Source organism: Staurois parvus, unplaced genomic scaffold (genome assembly GCF_062004578.1).
Source record: "Staurois parvus isolate SC_StPar_1 unplaced genomic scaffold, SC_StPar_1.0 ptg001081l, whole genome shotgun sequence".
NCBI lineage: Eukaryota > Metazoa > Chordata > Amphibia > Anura > Ranidae > Staurois > Staurois parvus.
Window position 1 is genome coordinate 140,001 of NW_028318877.1, and position 20,934 is coordinate 160,934.

General features: G+C 46.4%; 1 protein-coding gene across 2 annotated transcripts in view; it reads right to left on the reverse strand.

Moving 5' to 3' along the window:
• LOC149440455 (semaphorin-3F-like) overlaps nucleotides 1-20,934 on the reverse strand; it is a 143,840-nt gene that overhangs the window by 115,355 nt on the left and 7,551 nt on the right. Inside the window, exons 2-3 of one of the 2 annotated variants that reach the window (XM_089658591.1) lie at nucleotides 8,613-8,910; nucleotides 7,931-8,042 (exon numbers count right to left, since the gene is read on the reverse strand). In XM_089658591.1, the coding sequence (XP_089514717.1) occupies nucleotides 7,931-8,030 (100 nt within the window). In that variant the 5' untranslated portion in view covers nucleotides 8,031-8,042; nucleotides 8,613-8,910. The remainder of the gene's footprint in view (nucleotides 1-7,930; nucleotides 8,043-8,612; nucleotides 8,911-20,934) is intronic. The other variant, XM_089658590.1, reaches the window with a different exon arrangement.

A 20,934-nucleotide genomic window follows, 5' to 3' on the forward strand; every position in this document is an offset into this window, starting at 1 on the left:
CACACATATATATACACACACACACATATATATATATACACACATACACACACACATATATATACACATACACACACATATATATACACATACACACACATATATATACACACACACACATATATATATATACACACACACACACATATATATATATACACATACACACACATATATATATATACACATACACACACACATATACAGTATATATATATATATGTGCGTTTCATTCATGATCATAGTGTGTCACCTTCAGATTCAATTCATGAGCTGAGTGCTGTTTTTTTCCAATATTTTGCAGTAATTGGCGATTAGGCGGCGCTCGGTTATTTCCCGGGATGCTGCAATCTGTCACCCGGTATCACGCAGTGAGAAGCACGCAGTGCAGGACGGCTCCAAGTCAATCCCGGCCATATAAAAGCTGTATCTTTATTCAGGTGCCACATGAGATCTGAAAACCACCTGTTCTCACTATGCCTGCCAGGGCTGCGAGTCCACAACCCGACGACGGTAAAGACTCCACTGCCAAATATTACCACCAGATCAGATTGCCTGAAGATTTCATGAAAATCTCAGGTTTGTTTACTAAGGAAGTGCAAAGAGCGCCCACCAGCTGTACAGTAACCCCCAGGAACCAATCAGGAACGGTCTTTTCATGGATATTGTGGCAGTCTACAGCTGCATTGGATAAGCTGACCTTAAATCCCCCCTCCCACCTTAAATTCAGTCTTCCACAGGTGTACGGCTCCTCCCCTTCAGTCTTCCACAGGTGTACGGCTCCTCCCCTTCAGTCTTACACAGGTGTACCGGCTCCTCCCTTTCAGTCTTGCACAGGTGTACCGGCTCCTCCCCTTCAGTCTTACACAGGTGTACCGACTCCTCCCCTTCAGTCTTGCACAGGTGTAGCGCCTCCTCCCCTTCAGTCTTGCACAGGTGTACCGGCTCCTCCCTTTCAGTCTTGCACAGGTGTACGGCTCCTCCCCTCCAGTCTTGCACAGGTGTAGCGCCTCCTCCCCTTCAGTCTTGCACAGGTGTAGCGGCTCCTCCCTTTCAGTCTTGCACAGGTGTACCGGCTCCTCCCTTTCAGTCTTGCACAGGTGTACCGGCTCCTCCCCTTCAGCCTTGCACAGGTGTACCGGCTCCTCCCCTCCAGTCTTGCACAGGTGTACCGGCTCCTCCCCTTCAGTCTTGCACAGGTGTACCGGCTCCTCCCCTTCAGTCTTGTACAGGTGTACCGGCTCCTCCCCTTCAGTCTTGCACAGGTGTACCGGCTCCTCCCCTTCAGTCTTGCACAGGTGTACCGGCTCCTCCCCTTCAGTCTTACACAGGTGTACCGGCTCCTCCCCTTCAGTCTTGTACAGGTGTACCGGCTCCTCCCCTTCAGTCTTGTACAGGTGTACCGCCTCCTCCCCTTCAGTCTTGTACAGGTGTACCAGCTCCTCCCCTTCAGTCTTGCACAGGTGTACCGGCTCCTCCCCTCCAGTCTTGCACAGGTGTACGGCTCCTCCCCTCCAGTCTTGCACAGGTGTACCGGCTCCTCCCCTTCAGTCTTGCACAGGTGTACCTGCTCCTCCCCTTCAGTCTTACACAGGTGTACCGGCTCCTCCCCTTCAGTCTTGCACAGGTGTACTGGCTCCTCCCCTTCAGTCTTGCACAGGTGTACCAGCTACTCCCCTTCAGTCTTGCACAGGTGTACTGGCTCCTCCCCTTCAGTCTTGTACAGGTGTAGAGGCTCCTCCCCTGGACTGAAATGGCTTCCTCTAATTTCATGGCACACTGGGAGCTTCTCAAAATTTGCATTAGAAGCTGCAACCAGTCAGATAGAGCTCTGCCTCACATCCTGGCTGGAAGATATCCAGCATCATCTAGCTCTTTCCTTCCAGGCCTGACTGTCCCTGGCCCCACCCCTTTCGCTCATATTTTGGTTCTTTCAGTCATGGAGACTTATCATCACATGTGGTGGGATATACTGGTGGCAGGAAGGGGACATGTATTGGTGGCACTGGGCGGATATAAAAGGAAGCACTAGGGGGGATACTTTATATTGGTAACACTGGGGTGGGGATATTGAGATATATAATGGCGACACTGGGGGGATATACTGGCCACACTGGGGTGGATATACTGGTGACACAGGGGGGACATGTTGGTGACGCTGAGGGGATATACTGATGGCACTAAAGGGATATATTGGTGGCATTAGGGGGGCATGGTGGCAATGGGAGTGAGGGTTTTATTGGTGGTATTGGGGGATATAATGGCAGCACTAGGAGGACATATTGTTGACATTGAGGGGATATACTGGTGGCAATAGAAGGATTTATTGGTGGCACCAGAGGGACATGGTGGCCCTGAGAGGATAGAATAGTGGCCCTGGGGGATATTCTGTTGGCACTAGAGGCATATATTGGTGACATTAGGGGGGCATCGTGGCAATGGGAGAAAGGGTCTTATTAGTGGTACTGGAGGATATAATGGCGGCAATAGGGGGACATATTGTGACACTGAGGGGATATATTGGTGGCACTAGGGGGGGCATGGTGGCACCAGATAGATCTACAGGTGGCACTAGAGGGATATATTGGTGGTACTAGAGGGCATGGTGTTACTGAAAGGATATATTGGTGACACAAGGGGGATATACCAGTGGCACTAGAGGGATATGTTGGTGGCATTAGAGGGACATGGTGGCAACGGGAGGGGGCCTTATTGGTGGTACTGGGGGATATAATTATGGCACTAGGGGGGCATATTGTTGGCACTGGGAGGATATAATGGCAGCACTGGGGGGACAAGATGGTACTGGAGATACAATGGTGGCACTAGGGATTTTATTATTTATGATGAGCAGCAAAATAATTGGGAGCAGTATAATGGAGGCACTATAATGAAGGACTCAATGACCACCAATGTGAGAGGTGATATTACTGAGGTTCCCTACTGACCACTAATGTAAGGAAAGAGTTACCTGGGTTGCACACTGATAGCCAAGTACATTGGCTTGGTCAGCCATTCTCGTCCAAGGTTCTGTGGAACCCTAGGGTTCCTCCAGAGGTTGCTAGGGGTTCCTTGAGCTGTGGTTGACTGACCTCCTATCTGATGGTGTCTGGATTGTTCTGGGACTAAAGCTACTTGCCAGCGCCAGGATGCTGCCTGGAAGATAGGTGGGGGATTTTGATCACCACTAGTATTTTCCCAATGGCCACCAAAGTATGAGGCATTTTCCCCATTGGCCCCCGATTTTAAAAGGGGTTACCTGAGACCTGAAAATTATTTCTAGGGTTCCTTGGTAAAAAGGGTGAGGAAGGCTGGCTTAGATACATTGGACAGATTGGTGGACAGCCCTTACCCAGCAGCATTGCAGGTCTGTGGCTGCTGAAATGGAACAAATCATCAAAGGTCAACTGATTTTTTTTTTTTTTTTACTAATACTCTAATGATGAGCAACAAAATAATTGAGAGCAGTATAATGGAGGCACTATAATGGAGGACTCAATGACCACCAATGTGAGAGGGGATATTACTGAGGTTCCCTACTGACCACTAATGTAAGGAAAGAGTTACCTGGGTTGCACACTGACAGCCAAGTACATTTGCTTGCTCAGCCATTCTCATCCAAGGTTCTGTGGAACCCTAGGGTTCCTCCAGAGGTTGCAAGGGCTGTGGTTGACTGACCTACTATCTGATGGTGTCTGTCTGACCACCACTAGCATTTTCCCAATGGCATTTTTCCCATTGACCCCTGATTTTAACAGGGGTTACCTGAGACGTGAAAATTATTTCTAGGGTTCCTTGGTGAAAAGGTTGAGGAAGGCTGGCTTAGATACATTGGACAGATTGGTGGACGGCCCTTACCCAGCAGCATTGCAGGTCTGTGGTTGCTGAAATGGAACAGATCATCGAAGGTCAACTGTTTTGTTTTCTTTTAATTAACCCTATGAACCCCTTTACTGAAATCGAAATAAATTTCTGTTCACCTTTAGATTTACGCCTGTTAGTACCCTCAATAGTTCAGGGGCAGTGCCAAAACGCAATGCTCCTTTAAAAGGAGCCCTTCGTCTTCGGCCAACATTGGTCATCGTTTGCCTTCTTTCACACTAACATACCATATCAGAGACTTTACTGTTGTCTGTAACCCGAGTGGTGTGTACGACTTGTTGCTAAGTGCTGTAAAGATGGCATGGCTGTAGAATGAGCCCTTGGCTTTCCAGCCAACAACTGTACAAAATGGTGACAATGAAGGCGTGCTTTTTATTGCACAAGGCTGTTTATGAAGGGATAGGTGTTAAACAGCCTCCATTATTCGCTGGCCCTTAAAAATGTCAACATTGCACAGTGTGCCAATATTTCCCCCACCCCTCCAGAAATTCCTTGGAGGAGGAAACATAAGGAGACAATTCCTCACCCTTTCCGTGACCCTTTAAGGTTAGAGGTCAAATACACACAAAAACACAAGGTAATCCTTTCCCCTGGGCGACCCCACAAGCAGCAGAGGTCACAAAGCAGGACCCGGTTTATTACTGGCAATAAGTGGGATTGTGAAACGGGACCTTGGTGATTGCCTGAGGGCCTTTTCCGAGACTAAGCACCCTGGAAACAGGTCAAAAAGGAAAATCTGAATGGTGCAGGTATACTTTTTCAAAATAATCCCTTTAAAAAAGTCATCCCTTTGCTCTAAGTTGACAGCTGAGGCACTTGGACATTAAAAAAAAACTGTGTGCACCTGCCCTTGGTGGCACCAGGCTTACTTAAAGGGAAAGTCACTTTGTTGATTGGGAACTGGAGGCCATCTTCAATCAGGGTATGTGTGGGTGGAGAGGGAAGAGATATTTCCTGCGATTACTATTGATCAGTTACAATGCAACATTAAACCAGCATTTCCATAGACTTTATTCATCCCCGTGGTTGGGACAAACCCCACTGAGATCCTACCACTCAGAGAATCTCCAGACTGCACTAGCCCGTTCATTCTTAACAAGGCTTTTGTGGAACGCTGGGGTTCCTCTAGAGGTCCTCTTGAGCTGTTGGAGATTGACCCAACACTTGGTGATGCCTGCATAATTCCAGGTCCAAAGACATTTTGCACAGCACAAATTTCAGGTGTCTGTAGAGGTGGCATTCTTCCCATTGACCTCCAATTAATTGTTGCAGGGGTTCCCCAAAGACCCCAACATTTTTTGAGGGTTCCTCTGGAATAAAAAGTTTGAGAAAGGTTTTTCTAGCTCAGTGGCCTCCATGCTGAGGCCCCTTGCTCGCTTTTATCAGGCCCTTGGAGAACTATTTTCCTCCACTGACACCAATGAAGGGGCACAATTCCTCCCAACAACACCAAAGTTGGGACACTATTTCTCCCCATAACACCAACAATGGGGCATTATTTCTCCCAAAGACACCGACAATAGGGCACTATTCCTCCCAATGATGGGGTACTACTACTCCCATTGATAACAATGTAGGGGCACTATCCCTCCCACTGACACCAATGATGGGGCACAATTCCTCCCACTGACACCAGTGATGGCGCACTATTCCTCCCACTGACACCAATAATGGGGCATATATATATACACACACACACACATAGATATACATACATGCATATACACACATATATATACACATATATACAGTGAGGAACAGAAATATTTGAACCCCCTGCGATTTTGCAAGTTCTCCCACTTAGGAATCATGGAGGGGTCTTCACATTGTAGGTGCATTCCTACTCTGAGAGACAGAATTTAAAAGTATATTCAGGAAATCCCATTGTATGATTTTTAAAGAATGTATTTGTCTTGCACTGCTGAACAGAAGTATTTGAACACCTAAGAAACAGCAAGAATTCTGGCTCTCAAAGACCTGTTACTGTGCCTTTAAAAAGTCCACCTCTACTCCACTCATTAATCTAACGTAGTAGCACCTGTCTGAGCTCTTTAAAGACACCTGTCCACCCCACAGTCAGTCAGACGCCAACTACTACCATGGGCAAGACCAAAGAGCTGTCAAAAGACACCAGAGACAAAATTGTGGACCTCCACAAGGCTGGAAAGGGCTACGGGGCAATTGCCAAGCAGCTTGGTGAAAATAGATCAACTGTTGGAGCAATTGTTAGAAAATGGAAGAGGCTAAAGCCGACTGTCAGTCTCCCTCGGACTGGGGCTCCATGCAAGATGTCCCCTCGTGGGGTATCACTGATGATAAGAAAGGTGAGGAATCAGCCCAGGGAGGAGCTGGTCAATGACATGAAGAGAGCTGGGACCACAGTTTCAAAGGTCACTGTCGGTAGAACACTACGCCGTCATGGTTTCAAATCATGCATTGCACAGAAGGTTCCCCTGCTCAAGTCATCACATGTCCAGGCCCGTCTGAAGTTGGCCAATGACCATCTGGATGATCCAGAGGAGGCATGGGAGAAAGTCATGTGGTCAGATGAGACCAAAGTAGAACTTTTTGGTCTAAACTTCACTCGTCGTGTTTGGAGGAAAAAGAAGGATGAGTTGCATCCCAAGAACACCATCCCTACTGTGAAGCATGGGGGTGGTAACATCATGCTTTGGGGGTGCTTTTCTTCGAAGGGGACAGGACGACTGCACTGTATTAAGGAGAGGATGAATGGGGCCATTTATTGTGAGATTTTCAGCAACAACCTCCTTCCCTCAGTCAGGGCATTGAAGATGGGTCGTGGCTGGGTCTTCCAACATGACAACGACCCGAAGCACACAGCCAGGATAAGCAAGGAGTGGCCCCGTAAGAAGCATATCAAGGTTCTGGAGTGGCCTAGCCAGTCTCCAGACATAAATCCAATAGAACATCTTTGGAGGGAGCTGAAACCCCATGTTGCTCAGCGACAGCCCCGAAACCTGACAGATCTAGAGGAGATCTGTGTGGAGGAGTCGGCCAACATCCCTGTTGCAGTGCAAACCTGGTCAGGAACTACAGGAAACGTCTGACCTCTGTAATTGCAAACAAAGGCTTCTGTACCAAATATTAACACGGATCTTCTCAGGGGTTCAAATACTTATGTTCAGCCGTGCGAGACAAATACATTCTTTACAAATCATGCAAAGTGATCTCCTGAATTGTTTTTTAAATTCTGTCTCAGAGTGGGAATGCACCTACAATGTGAATGTCAGACCCTCCATGATGGAGAAGTGGGAGAACTTGCAAAATCGCAGGGGGTTCAAATACTTCTGTTCCTCACTGTATACACACACATATACATATATATACATATATATATACACATATACATACACACACACACACACACATATATACACACACACACACACACATATATACACACACACACATATATACACACACACACATATATATGTATATATATATATATATATATATATATACACACACATATATACAAACATATAAATATATATATATATATATATATATATATATATATATACACACACGTATACATATATATATACACATATACACACATATACATATACACATATATAAAAATACAGCCAAATTTTTAGTATTTCCATGTGGGTAGTTTTCCAATGTTTCTCTCTCTCATTCAGCTAACATGACCCCAGTGTTGGCAGAAAAGGGGGCGAACAAGGATGCAGTGCAGGTGCCCGACCTCCACCTTTGTAGTAGTTGCAATAGTAACAATGAAAACCTGTGGCTTTGTGTAACTAAATGGCTGGCTTGATCATTTTTCTGAGGCACCCCTGAAAAAAACCTGAAGGCACCCCAGGGTGCCTAAGCACCCTGGTTGAAAAAAGGCAGCCCAAAGGCTCTGTTTTGTAAAGCAATTTTGCAAAACCAATAAAAACTAAAATTTGTGTAAACTGGAAAAATAAAAACCTACCAATGAGCAAAGTACGCACAAAATGGTAAAATCCATAAGTATTTAAATTTGGAGAATTTTGTATAAAAACCAACAGCGACTTACCTTTGTACGTCAAGTAGACACGGGCAGGCCGGGACGTCCATGATCTCCCAGGGAAATTAAGAAGCAGCAAGAGTAGAGAGGGCAGTGCCAATATCTGCATGGTATCGCTACCCTAGACACAGAGAAAAGAGGGATAAGACAATGATCAAACATTGGCATTCCCACGGTAACCTCATTACTGCTCACAATGAAGGCACACATCCCCATACATAAAGACACAACTACCAGGCTACACACCAGAGTTCAGCTTTCACAGCACAGATTTGTACAGAAAAGACTGACCGCGGCTGACTCACAGCCATAAAAACGGGAGAAAAAAAAAAAAAAAAAAAGTTTTATAGAGGAGAGTTTATGAAACAAATTTGTCTCCGCTCAACTAGGTCTTTATCTAATCACTTATGTCAACGTTGGGACTGAGCAGGAAATTTCCCGCATCCCTTTTCTCGGTAAAAAGGAAAATGATGTGGCTATTAGTCAAAGCGATAAAAAAAGCATCACATAAGCAAGCAAAAAAAAAAAAACGGACAATGAAGAGGAAATCTCCCTATTTACATTTGCGTAACAGCCCAGAACATAAAAAAACCCAAAAAAAACATAAAAGAAAAAGATAAAATTAGCCGTAGGCAAGAATGAAAAAGAAAATGCATGATTGTATCTGATGCCTACTGGTCATAACACATACATGAAGGTTTATATCCAGTTCCAATAGCTATGGAATGGTCTCCTGGTCAGACGTTAGCAGGAACGTAGAGTACAAATAGTGGAAGATCAAGGTTCGGAGAGTAGGGCTTGAGCCTCAAAGGCTTTTCTTGTAATGTAGAAATGCCAAGACAGGTGTAGGGAGGCCCGTTGGACTGGTAGCTCGTCCCAGAGCCCTATCCAAGGCAATCCGTTTGATATCGCTCCAGCTACATTAACCGTTGGTCACTTTGTAGGAAGGCGTCAACACTTCGGTAGCTCCAGTTCGCCAATAAAGGTGACTGAGAAAAACGGAGTAACAAAACGTTAGAAGAAAGGTCTCTCCCTTGGCCAGGAGCCCACCCCACCGACTTTCCCCCACATACACCATGACATATAGAACGTACCAACTGATCCCAGATCTTCTCAAACCTTCATTCTTCTCAAATGAAATGTGTCACTTTTGTTAATATCGGCCACAGACAGTTCCATGTTCACGCTATTCATAGTTTTTGGCCAGGAACATATAAACGGTAAGTGTCTAAGAGTGTCTGGGAATCTCCACAATGGGTAATATCGACCACAGATGAGTCCGTACCCTTGCTATGGATATTGTTTGACCAGGAACATCTAAAAGAGAAGTCTCTGAGAGTGCCCAAGAATCGGCACAATTGGAAATACGGACCATAAATGTCTTCTATACTCTTGCTATGGATATTGTTTGACCAGGAACATCTAAAAGAGAAGTCTCTGAGAGTGTCCAGGAATCGCCACAATTGGTAATATGGACCATAAATGTCTTCTATACTCTTGCTATGGATATCTTTTGACCAGGAACATCTAAAAGATAAGTCTCTGAGAGTGCCCAGGAATCTCCACAATTGGTAATATGGACCATAAATGTCTTCTATACTCTTGCTATGGATATTTTTTGACCAGGAACATCTAAAAGATAAGTCTCTGAGAGTGCCCAGGAGTCTCCACAATTGGTAATATAGACCATAAATGTCTTCTATACTCTTGCTATGGATATTTTTTGACCAGGAACATCTAAAAGAGTCTCAGAGTGCCCAGGAATCTCCACAATTGGTAATATGGACCATTAATGTCTTCTATACTTTTGCTATGGATATTTTTTGACCAGGAACATCTAAAAGATAAGTCTCTGAGAGTGCCCAGGAATTGCCACAATTGGTAATATGGACCATAAATGTCTTCTATACTCTTGCTATGGATATTTTTTGACCAGGAACATCTAAAAGAGAAGTCTCTAAGAGTGCCCAGGAATCTCCACAATTGGTAATATGGACCATAAATGTCTTCTATACTCTTGCTATGGATATTTTTTGACCAGGAACATCTAAAAGAGAAGTCTCAGGGTGCCCAGGAATCTCCACAATTGGTAATATGGACCATAAATGTCTTCTATACTTTTGCTATGGATATTTTTTGACCAGAAACATCTAAAAGAGAAGTCACTGAGAGTGCCCAGGAACCTCCACAGTTGGTAATATGGACCATAAATGTCTTCTATACTCTTGCTATGGATATTTTTTGGTCAGGAGTATGTAACAAAGTGTCTGAGAGAATCTAGGAATCTCTGCCATTGGTATAATTGACCAAAGATGATTTCCATGCTCGTGCTATGGGTATTTTTTTGGCCAGGAACATGTAGAAGATACGTTTCTCAGGGTGTATGGAATTTCTGCAGCTGGTAATATGGACCATCAATTATTTCCATGCCCTTGCTATGGATATTTGTGGGCAGGAACACGTAAAAGATAAATGTCAGAGTGTCTAGGATTCTCCAAAATTGGTAATATTGACCAGAGATAAGTCCATACCCTTTTTGTAGATAATTTTGGCCAGGAACATATGAAAGGTAAGTGTCTAGGATTCTCAGAAATTGGTCATCTTGACCACAGATGATTTCCATGCCCTTGCTGTGGATTTTTTTGGGCAGGAACATGTAAAAGATCGTGAAAGTGTCTGAGAATCTCACCAATTGGTAAAATTAAACACAGATGAGTCCATGCACTTGCTATGAATGTTTGCAGTTGAGTCACGGTTTTACCACCCCCAATACCTACACTTTTTAGCTGCTGAGTCAGCAGCCAAAAGGTGTATACATGCTGCAACAGGAATGAAACTTTCCTGTGTGGCTGCTCTTTGCCACAGACTGTTCCATTACATCCTGCAAGTGTGGTGAACTTTTTGAAAGCGCACCAAAATTCCAGCGTTGACGAGTTTTGTTGCGCTTTCAGAAAGTGCACCAAACCAGCAGAATATAATAGAAGTCTATGGCTAAGCGCAGGAATCCCTCAGGAAAGCTGCAGCACATCAGTGCGAAGGCAGCGATCTCTTCTTTCCTGCTGCTGGCACCACTCTGGAGACCACTAGCCGGGATAAGAGGTGGAGTGCAGTTGGTGTCACTCGGCATGGGACAGGAGCCGGCACTACAGAGGAGGCATCAGCTTATGTGGCTCCGGCTCCCTACTACAGCTCCAACTTTACAAGTAGTCCCTCTGCATTGCATTCTGTTTGATGCTCTGGGATGGTGGGTCAGCAAGTCCAGACTGCGATCTGCTGGTTGCTGAAGCCCGGCCCAGAGGTCCCCTAGGCTTGTACATGTGACATCACAGACCACAAAACCAAAGTCGGGGGCAACAGTGGCCAGCGTCTTTGCGTCAGCTGCCAATGCCTCCTCTGGGATGGTGGGTCAGCAAGCACAGACCACGATCTACTGGTTGCTGACCCCCGGCCTTGAGGTTCCCTAGGCTTATACATGTGACATCACAGACCACATGACCAAGGTCAGGGCAACAGGGACCAGCGTTTTTGAGTCAGCCGCCAATGCCTCCTCTGTGAAGAAGGGTCAGCAAGCACAGACCACGATCTACTGGTTGCTGACCCCCGGTCTTGAGGTCCCCTAAGCTTGTACATGTGACATTACAGACCACATGACCAAGGTCAGAGGCAACAAGATCCAGCGTCTTTGTGTCCACCGCCAACACCTCCTCTGTGATGATGGGTCAGCAAATCCAGACTGCGATCTACTGGTTGCTGACCCCCGGCCTTGAGGTCCCCTAGGCTTGTACATGTGACATCTTGGACCACATGACCAAAGTCAGGGGCAACAGGAGCCAGAGTCTTTGCATCCGCCACCAACACCTCCTCTGGGATGGTGGGTCAGCAAGTCCAGACTGCGATCTACTGGTTGCTGACCCCCGGCCTTGAGGTCCCCTAGGCTTGTACATGTGACATCTTGGACCACTAGACCAAGGTCAGGGGGCAACAGGGGCCAGCGTTTTTGAGTCAGCCGCCAACGCCTCCTCTGTGATGATGGGTCAGCAAGCACAGACCACGATGTACTGGTTGCTGTCCCCCGGTCTTGAGGTCCCCTAGGCTTGTACATGTGACATCACAGACCACATGACCAAGGTCAGAGGCAACAAGATCCAGCGTCTTTGTGTCCACCGCCAACACCTCCTCTGTGATGATGGGTCAGCAAGTCCAGACTGCGATCTACTGGTTGCTGACCCCCGGCCTTGAGGTTCCCTAGGCTTGTACATGTGACATCTTGGACCACATGACCAAAGTCAGGGGCAACAGGAGCCAGAGTCTTTGCATCCGCCACCAACACTTCCTCTGGGATGGTGGGTCAGCAAGTCCAGACTGCGATCTACTGGTTGCTGACCCCCAGCCTTGAGGTCCCCTAGGCTTGTACATGTGACATCTTGGACCACATGACCAAAGTCAGGGGCAACAGGAGCCAGAGGCTTTGCATCTGCCACCAACACCTCCTCTGGGATGGTGGGTCAGCAAGTCCAGACTGCGATCTACTGGTTGCTGACCCCCGGCCTTGAGGTCCCCTAGGCTTGTACATGTGACATCACAAACCACATGACCAAAGTCAGGGGAAACAGGAGCCAGAGTCTTTGCATCCGCCACTAATGCCTCCTCTGGGATGGTGGGTCAGCAAGCCCAGACTCCGATCTACTGGTTGCTGACCCCCACCCTAGAGGTCCCCTAGGATTGTACATGTGACATCACAGACCAGCCTAGAGGTCCCCTAGGCTTGTACATGTGACATCACAGACCACATGACCAAGGTCATAGGCAACAAGATCCAGCGTCTTTGCGTCCGCCGCCAACGCCTCCGCCATGAAAAATACTTTGCAATCATCTCTATGTTAAAGTGTAAATCCCAACATAACCTTCTGCCATGTTCCCCTTTTGGTCTGTTAAGTCAGCCACTTGAAGCGTTTCTTTGTCTGGCAAGAAAACCTGTTGGTCCTGCCAGAAAAGCTTGTGAGCTCACAACTTCCTGTGCAGCTATCTCTGAGGACTACAGAACCACGCCCCTCTGTGTTATGTAGAATGAGAGAGGGATGGGATTCTGTAGTCCTGATACAGTACGGTGAACGTTGTCTCCATAGGAAGTGTATTACTGACAGGATCGCCAGTTATAATTAAAAGGCAAAAAAAAAGCTGAAATTCCAGATACACAATCCTTCATTTACCTCCATTCCCCAATAGTCACAAAGGATAACAATCCATGTTCTGTGCACCAAATTCCTTAGCAAACCCAGATATTACCTTGTAAAAGTAGCAGTGACAACATCAGCAGAACTGTGGGAGGAGCACAGCAGGCTTAACCTACTACAGGAGGGGGCAGAGACAAAACCAGTCACCCTGCCAAGGGAGAGCGCAGTGCTGTGGGAGGGTCCCAGCAGACTCCACCCACTACAGGCTGCCTGCAGAAAAGTGCAGGATTTGGGTGAAGTAAAAACCAGTCACAGAAAGAGAGAGAGAGTAGAGCTGTGGGAGGGGTCCAGCAGGCCCCCTAAAGTCTGAAGGGCAGTAAACTGACCCTTTGGTTGGAAAGTTTGGAGACCCCTGGGCTAGATGATGCCGGACGTCTTTCAGCCAAGAAGTGAGGTGGAGCTCTGACTTACTGCAGTTTCTAATGCACATTGTGAGAAGTTCACAGTGTGCAGTGAAATCAGAGGAAGCCATTCCAGTCCAGGAGAGGAGCCGGTACACCTGTGCAAGACTGAAGGGAGGAGTCGGTACACCTGTGCAAGACAGAAGGGGAGGAGCCGGTACACCTGTGCAAGACAGAAGGGGAGGAGTCGGTACACCTGTGCAAGACAGAAGGGGAGGAGCCGATACACCTGTGCAAGACAGAAGGGGAGGAGCCGGTACACCTGTGCAAGACTGAAGGGGAGGAGCCGGTACACCTGTGCAAGACTGAAGGGGAGGAGCCGACACACCTGTACAAGATGGAAGGGGAGGAGCCGACACACCTGTACAAGATGGAAGGGGAGGAGCCGACACACCTGTACAAGATGGAAGGGGAGGAGCCGGTACACCTGTACAAGATGGAAGGGGAGGAGCCGGTACACCTGTACAAGATGGAAGGGGAGGAGCCGGTACACCTGTACAAGATGGAAGGGGAGGAGCCGATACACCTGTACAAGATGGAAGGGGAGGAGCCGATACACCTGTACAAGATGGAAGGGGAGGAGCCGGTACACCTGTACAAGATGGAAGGGGAGGAGCCAGTACACAGGTGCAAGACACAAGGAAAATAAATAACAAATGATATCTTTACATATACACTGCTAAAAAAAAAAAATGAAAGTAAGACTTTTTAATCTAAGTCTAGCATCAAGTCAGTGAAACTCCTGGGATATTGATCTGGTCAGGTAAGTAGCAGAGGGGGTTGTTAATCAGTTTCAGCTGCTTTGGTGTTCATGAAATGAACAGGTGCACTAGATGGGCAACAATGAGACAACCCCCAAAACAGGAATGGTTTTACAGGTGGAGGCCACTGACATTTTGTTCCCTACTCATCTTTTCTGTTTTTCACTAGTTTTGCATTTGCCTAGGGTCAGTGTCACTACTGGTAGCATGAGGCCATACCTGGACCCTACAGAGGTTGCACAGGGAGTCCAACTCCTCCAGGATGGCACATCAATACCTGCCATTGCCAGAAGGTTTGCTGCGTCTCCCAGCACAGTCTCAAGAGCATGGAGGAGATTCCAGGAGACAGGCAGTTCCTCTAGGAGAGCTGGACAGGACCGTAGAAGGTCCTTAACCCATCAGCAGGACCCTTTGTGCAAGGAGGAACAGGATGAGCATTGCCAGAGCCCTACAAAATGACCTCCAGCAGGCCACTGGTGTGAATGTCTCTGACCAATCAGAAACAGACTTCATGAGGGTGGCCTGAGGGCCTGACGTCCTCTAGTGGGTCCTGTGCTTACTGCCCGGCACCATAGAGCTTGATTGGCATTTGCCATTGAACCCCAGAATTGGCAGGTCCACCACTGACACCCTGTGCTTTTCACAGATGAGAGCAGGTTCCCCCTGAGCACATGTGACAGACGTGAAAGGGTCTGGAGAAGCCGTGGAGAACGTTCTGCTGCCTGTAACATGGTCCAATATGACCATTTTGGTGGTGGGTCAGTGATGGTCTGGGGAGGCATATCCATGGAGGGACACACAGACCTCTACAGGCTAGGCAATGGCACCCTGACTGCCAATAGGTATGGAGATGAAATCCTTGGACCCAATGTCAGACCCTACGCTGGTGCAGTGGGTTCCTCCTGGTGCAGGGGGTCCTGGGTTCCTCCTGGTGCAGTGGGTCCTGGGTTCCCCCTGGTGCAGTGGGTCCTGGGTTCCTCATGGTGTAGTGGGTCCTGAATTCCTTCTGGTGCAGTGGGTTCTTGGGATCCTTCTGGTGCAGTGTGTCCTGGGTTCCTCCTGGTGCAGGGGGTCCTGGGTTCCTCCTGGTGCAGGGGGTCCTGGGTTCCTCCTGGTGCAGGGGGTCCTGGGTTCCTCCTGGTGTAGTAGGTCTTGGGTTCCTCCTGGTGCATGACAATGCCCAGCCTCATGTGGCAAGAGTATGCAGGCAGTTCCTGGGGGATGAAGGAATTAATACCATTGAATGGCCCCCACGCTCGCCTGACCTAAATCCAGTAGAACACCTCTGGGATGTCATGCTTTGGTCCATCCATCGCCGCCAAGTTGCACCTCAGACTGTCCAGGAGCTCACTGATGCCCTGGTCCAGATCTGGGAGGAAATCCCCCAGGACACCATCCGTGGTCTCATTAGGACCCTCCCCCGATGTTGTCAGGCATGCATACAAGCACGTGGGGGCCACACAGACTACTGAGGACCATTCTGAGTTGCTGCAATGACATTTCAACACAATGGACTCGCCTGCTGCATCATTTCTTCACTTTGATTTTCGGGGTGTCTTTGAATTCAGTCCTCTGTAGGTCGATCATTTTCATCAAACGATGGGACATCCTTACGTTCCTCACCCATCCCCCGTCCATGTCAGTATAGAGATCCAGCAGGAGATTCCTCCCCATTGAGATCTGATGGGTTTTCAAAGTCTTCCTTTCATTTTTTTGAGCAGAGTATATATAGTAAGCCGTGTTTATTGCTATATAGAAAAGTGCAAGTGCTCATCTTCCTGTCGACACCAGATCCTCTCTACGGGAAGAGTGCCAGGACGGCAGCCATGCTTCCTCCATTGAACAGTAATTAAGGTTACCTTTTTTGTCACACTGGATATTTTTGTACGTCTCTAAAAAGGAAAAAGTTCCAAAATTGGAAGCCAGGAATTATTCTATTAAAAAAAAAAAAAAAAAAAAAAAAAAAAAAAAAAAGGATCCCTCAGGCCGACAATGTTCAGGAAGTGGCGCGGGCATTGCATTTCAGGGTCAGATTGGGATGCAAATGCACTTTGTGATGAAAGACAATTGTACCTTCGGCCCGAGGCTTTCAGGGGATTTGGGCGTAAGGAAAGGAGCGTGAGAATAGAGAGCAGGATAAAGGAAGTTCATTATAACAGGCCGTCCCTCAGAAGGAAGCGCGGGGCCATCAATCTATATTTTTAGTAGCGACGAGGTTTCTTATTTTTATATTTATATTTTTGTTTTGTTTTGAAGGGATGTGAGACTTTCCGATCCTGACGGAATTGTCAGTAAACTTCTGTGACGTGCCGATTGCCGGGATTGCAACACCAACTCATTTATAGTCAGACCAATTCAGAGCCGGATTTTTAGAGTCGGTGCCAAAGTTCATTTTCGTACTTCCCTAAAATAACGTCTTCTTGTAAAAATTATCTCTGGAGATGGTCATTCCAAGTCAATGCGATTTAACTGCTCCAATATGAACAGCTACCTTGATATCATGACAGATGGTTAGAATGTTTACATTACAGGGAAGAGTGAAGAAAAGAGAATGAATAGAAAAAGAAAAAGTAAAAGTAAAGATATTTTCACACTTGCAGCGCTCTCTGAAGAGCAATCCGTGTTCTGAGCGCTCTTCAGAAAGCATTGGACAGGCCGTGAGAAGGCGTTGTATCGCATCCTCACCGCCCACTTTGACCCCTTGATCCCCGCACTAGCGCCCACTTTGACCCCTTGATCCCCGCACTAGCGCCCACTTTGACCCCTTGATCCCCACACTAGCTCCCACTTTGACCACTTGATCCCCGCACTAGCTCCCACTTTGATCCCTTGATCCCCGCACTAGCTCCCACTTTCACCCCTTGATCCCCGCACTAGCTCCCACTTTGACCCCTTGATCCCCGCACTAGCGCCCACTTTGACCCCTTGATCCCCACACTAGCTCCCACTTTGACCCCTTGATCCCCGCACTAGCTCCCACTTTGACCCCTTGATCCCCGCACTAGCTCCCACTTTCACCCCTTGATCCCCGCACTAGCTCCCACTTTCACCCTTGATCCCCGCACTAGCTCCCACTTTCACCCTTGATCCCCGCACTAGCGCGCCCCCACTGTATGCATTGCAATCAGTTGCGGGACGCTTACAGAGTGATCCTATGTAGAAAGCAGAAAAGAATAGAAAAATAAATAAAAACAGAAGAAAAAGTAAAAGATAAGAAGAAAAAAAAAAGAAAGGAAAAGAATAGAATAGAAGAAAAAAAGGGAAAAAAAAACAAAAGAAAGAAACAAAAGAAAAGAAAAAGAGAAAAAAAACAAAAGAGAAATAAAAAGAAAAGAAAAGAGAAAAAAAGAAAGGAAAGAAAAAGAAAAGAAAAGAAATAAAAAAGGGAAAGAAAGAAAGAAAAAGATGCAAAGAAAAAGAAGCAAAAAAAAGAAGAAAATAAAAAAAAAAGAAAAGAAGAAGCAAAAAAAAAGAGAAAAGAAAAAGAAAAAAAAAAGAAGAGAAAAGAAAAGAAAAAAATGAAATAAAAAGAAACGAATAGAAAAGAAAAAGAAAGTAAAAGATAAGAGTAAAGAAAAAAAAAGAAAGGAAAAGAATAGAAAAGAAGAAAAAAAGGGAAAAAAAACTAAAGAAAGAAACAAAAGAAAAGAAAAAGAGAAAAAAAACAAAAGAGAAATAAAAAGAAAAGAAAAGAGAAAAAAAGAAAGGAAAGAAAAAGAAAAGAAATAAAAAAAGGAAAGAAAGAAAGAAAAAGATGCAAAGAAAAAGAAGCAAAAAAAAGAAGAAAATAAAAAAAAAGAAAAGAAGAAGCAAAAAAAAGAAAAGAAAAAGAAAAAAAAAAAAGAAGAGAAAAGAAAAGAAAAAATGAAATAAAAAGAAACGAATAGAAAAGAAAAAGAAAGTAAAAGATAAGAGTAAAGAAAAAAAAAGAAAGGAAAAGAATAGAAAAGAAGAAAAAAAAGAGGGAAAAAAAAGAGAAGAAAAAAGAAAAGAGAAAAAAAAAGGAAGAAAAAAGAAAAGAGAAAAAAGAGAAAAAAAAGAAACAGAAAAAAAAAGAAGAGAAAAGAAAAAATGAAATAAAAAGAAAAGAATAGAAAAGAAAGTAAAAGATAAGAGTAAAGAAAAAAAAGAAAGGAAAAGAATAGAAACGAAAAAAAAAGAAGAGGGAAAAAAAGAAAATAAAGAAAAAAAGAAAAGAAAAGAGAAAAGAAAGGAAAGAAAAAAGATGCAAAGAAAAAGAAGCAAAAAGAAAGAAGAAAATAAAAAAAATAAATAAAAAACACTACAAGAACTTCTTTAGATATTGGCATTTTTGATCCCATAGACTTCAATGGGAAGGCCTGAAAATGCTCAAATCAAGTGTTCTTCAGGCGTATTTCAGGGGGTTTCAGCCAATAGGAACTGGGCTCCTCCCCCTAGTGCTTTCCATTGGCTAAAACACAAACACCTAAAACCTGAATACGAAAGTAAACCTCTTGAAAAACGCTGATAAAACGCCCATATAAGCTCACAAAAACGCATGAAAATCGCTCTGCTGAGGTGTGAATGCAGCTGCCAGTACATCTCAATACCTCAACTCAACACTGCAGGCTACTTTTAGGAGCAATTAAAGAGGAACTTCATCCACCCCCCCCCCCCCCACACCATGTTTTTTTGGGCTCCCCTCTCACTTTTTTGCTGGGTTATCTTTAGTAAATAAACTCACATACCCAGCAAATCCCTCATTGTCCTGCTGCGATTCTGGTGTGCACCAGGTCCCATACCACCATCTTCCTTTCTGACGTCATTGAGAGCCAGCTGTCTTTCCCTGCTTCAGGCAGCTGGCCTCCTGATGACGTGCCATCAGATCTACCCTCCTTCAGGTCCATCTGCTGCTCCACACTGGGCTTCATGCCACCATTTTCCTTCCTGATGTCATCAGCAGCTGGCTGTCGCTTCCTGGCTCAGACATGCGGCCGACACACATCTAGATCCATCCTTCATCAAGTCCTTCTGATGATGCACACCAGGTCTTGTGTCACCACTTTCTTTTCTGATGTCATTAAGAGCTGGCTTCCTCTTCCTAGTTCAGGCAGCTGGCCCCGTGATGATGTACCACCAGATCCATCTGACACTGCACTGCTACACCATGTCCCATGCCACCATCTTCCTTTCTGATGTCATCCAAAGCCAGTTGTCTCTTCCTAGTTCAGGCAGCCAGCCCCCTGATGACGTGGCCACCAGGTCCACACACTTTCGGCGACTGTGTCGAAGCTGATACCCCTTAGAATATGTGATGTACATATCTCAGAAGGCTTCATAGTTCAGCGATCTTCCTTTCTGACATCAAGAGCTGGCCGTCTCTTCCTGGTAGAGGCAGGCAGACCCCTGGTGATGCACCACAAAGTCCACCTGCCTCTCAAGTGCTTCACACCAATTGCCACGCGGTTGTCTTTCTTTCTGACCTCATTGTGAGCCAGCTGTCTCTTCTGGGTATTTGCAGCTAGCCCACAGATGACGAACCACAAGGTACAGCCTTCTCCAGGTCCATCTACTGCTCTGATACTGCACACTGGGTTCAATGCTGCCATCTTCCTTTCTGATGTCATCAAGAGCTGGCTTTCTCTTCCTGGTTCAGGAAGCTAGATCCCTGATGGCAGACCACCAGGCCCGTCCTTCTCCAGCCACTGTACTGAAGCTGATGACCCTTAGAATATGTGACATACATATCTCAGAAGGATCCATAGCACATCAGGCCCTGCACCACCATCTTCCTTTCTGACATCACGACTTGGCAGTGTCTTCCTGATACAGGCAGCCAGATTCCTGATGAGGCACCACCAGGTCCACTTGCCACTCCTGTACTTCAGACCCATGCTGCTCTTCCTATCTCACTTCGTGGTGAGGCAGCTGTCTTTTCTGTGTCAGTACAGCAGGCCCAGTGATGACGCACCACTAGGTTCACTCTCCTCCGAGCCCATCTACTGCTCTGATACTGCACGTTAGGTCCAATGCTACCATCTTACTTTCTCATGTCATCAAGAGCCAGCTGTCTCTTCCTGGTTCAGGCAGCTAGAACCCTGATGACCTACTACCAGGTCCACCTGCCACCCTAGTGCCTAACACCATGTCCCATGCCGCTTTCTTTTTCTTCATGTAATTTTGAACCAGCTGTTTCTTCTGGGTTCTTGCAGCCAGCCCACTGAAGACCCATCACCAGGTGCAAGCTCCTCCAGGTCCATCTAGCACTCCAAACCTGCACACCAGAACCCATGTGACCAGGGGCGGACTGACAACTCATGGGGCCCCTGTGTCCTTGCCCAAACTCAAAAAAGCCTATGAAAAAGTTACCAGGGGCATCTCATGGGGCCCCCTACTGACCCCGGGCAGTGCCAGAGTTTCCAAATGGTCAGTCCGACCCTGCATGTGACCATCTTCCTATCTGGTGCAGGGGCGGACTGACCATTTGGAAACTCGGGCACTGCCCGAGGGCCCGGGCTCAGTAGAGGGCCCCATGAGATGCCCCTGGAACCTTTTTCATAGGCTTTTTTGAGTTTGGGCAAGGACACAGGGGCCCCATGAGTTGTCAGTCCGCCCCTGGTCACATGGGTTCTGGTGTGCTGGTTTGGAGTGTTAGA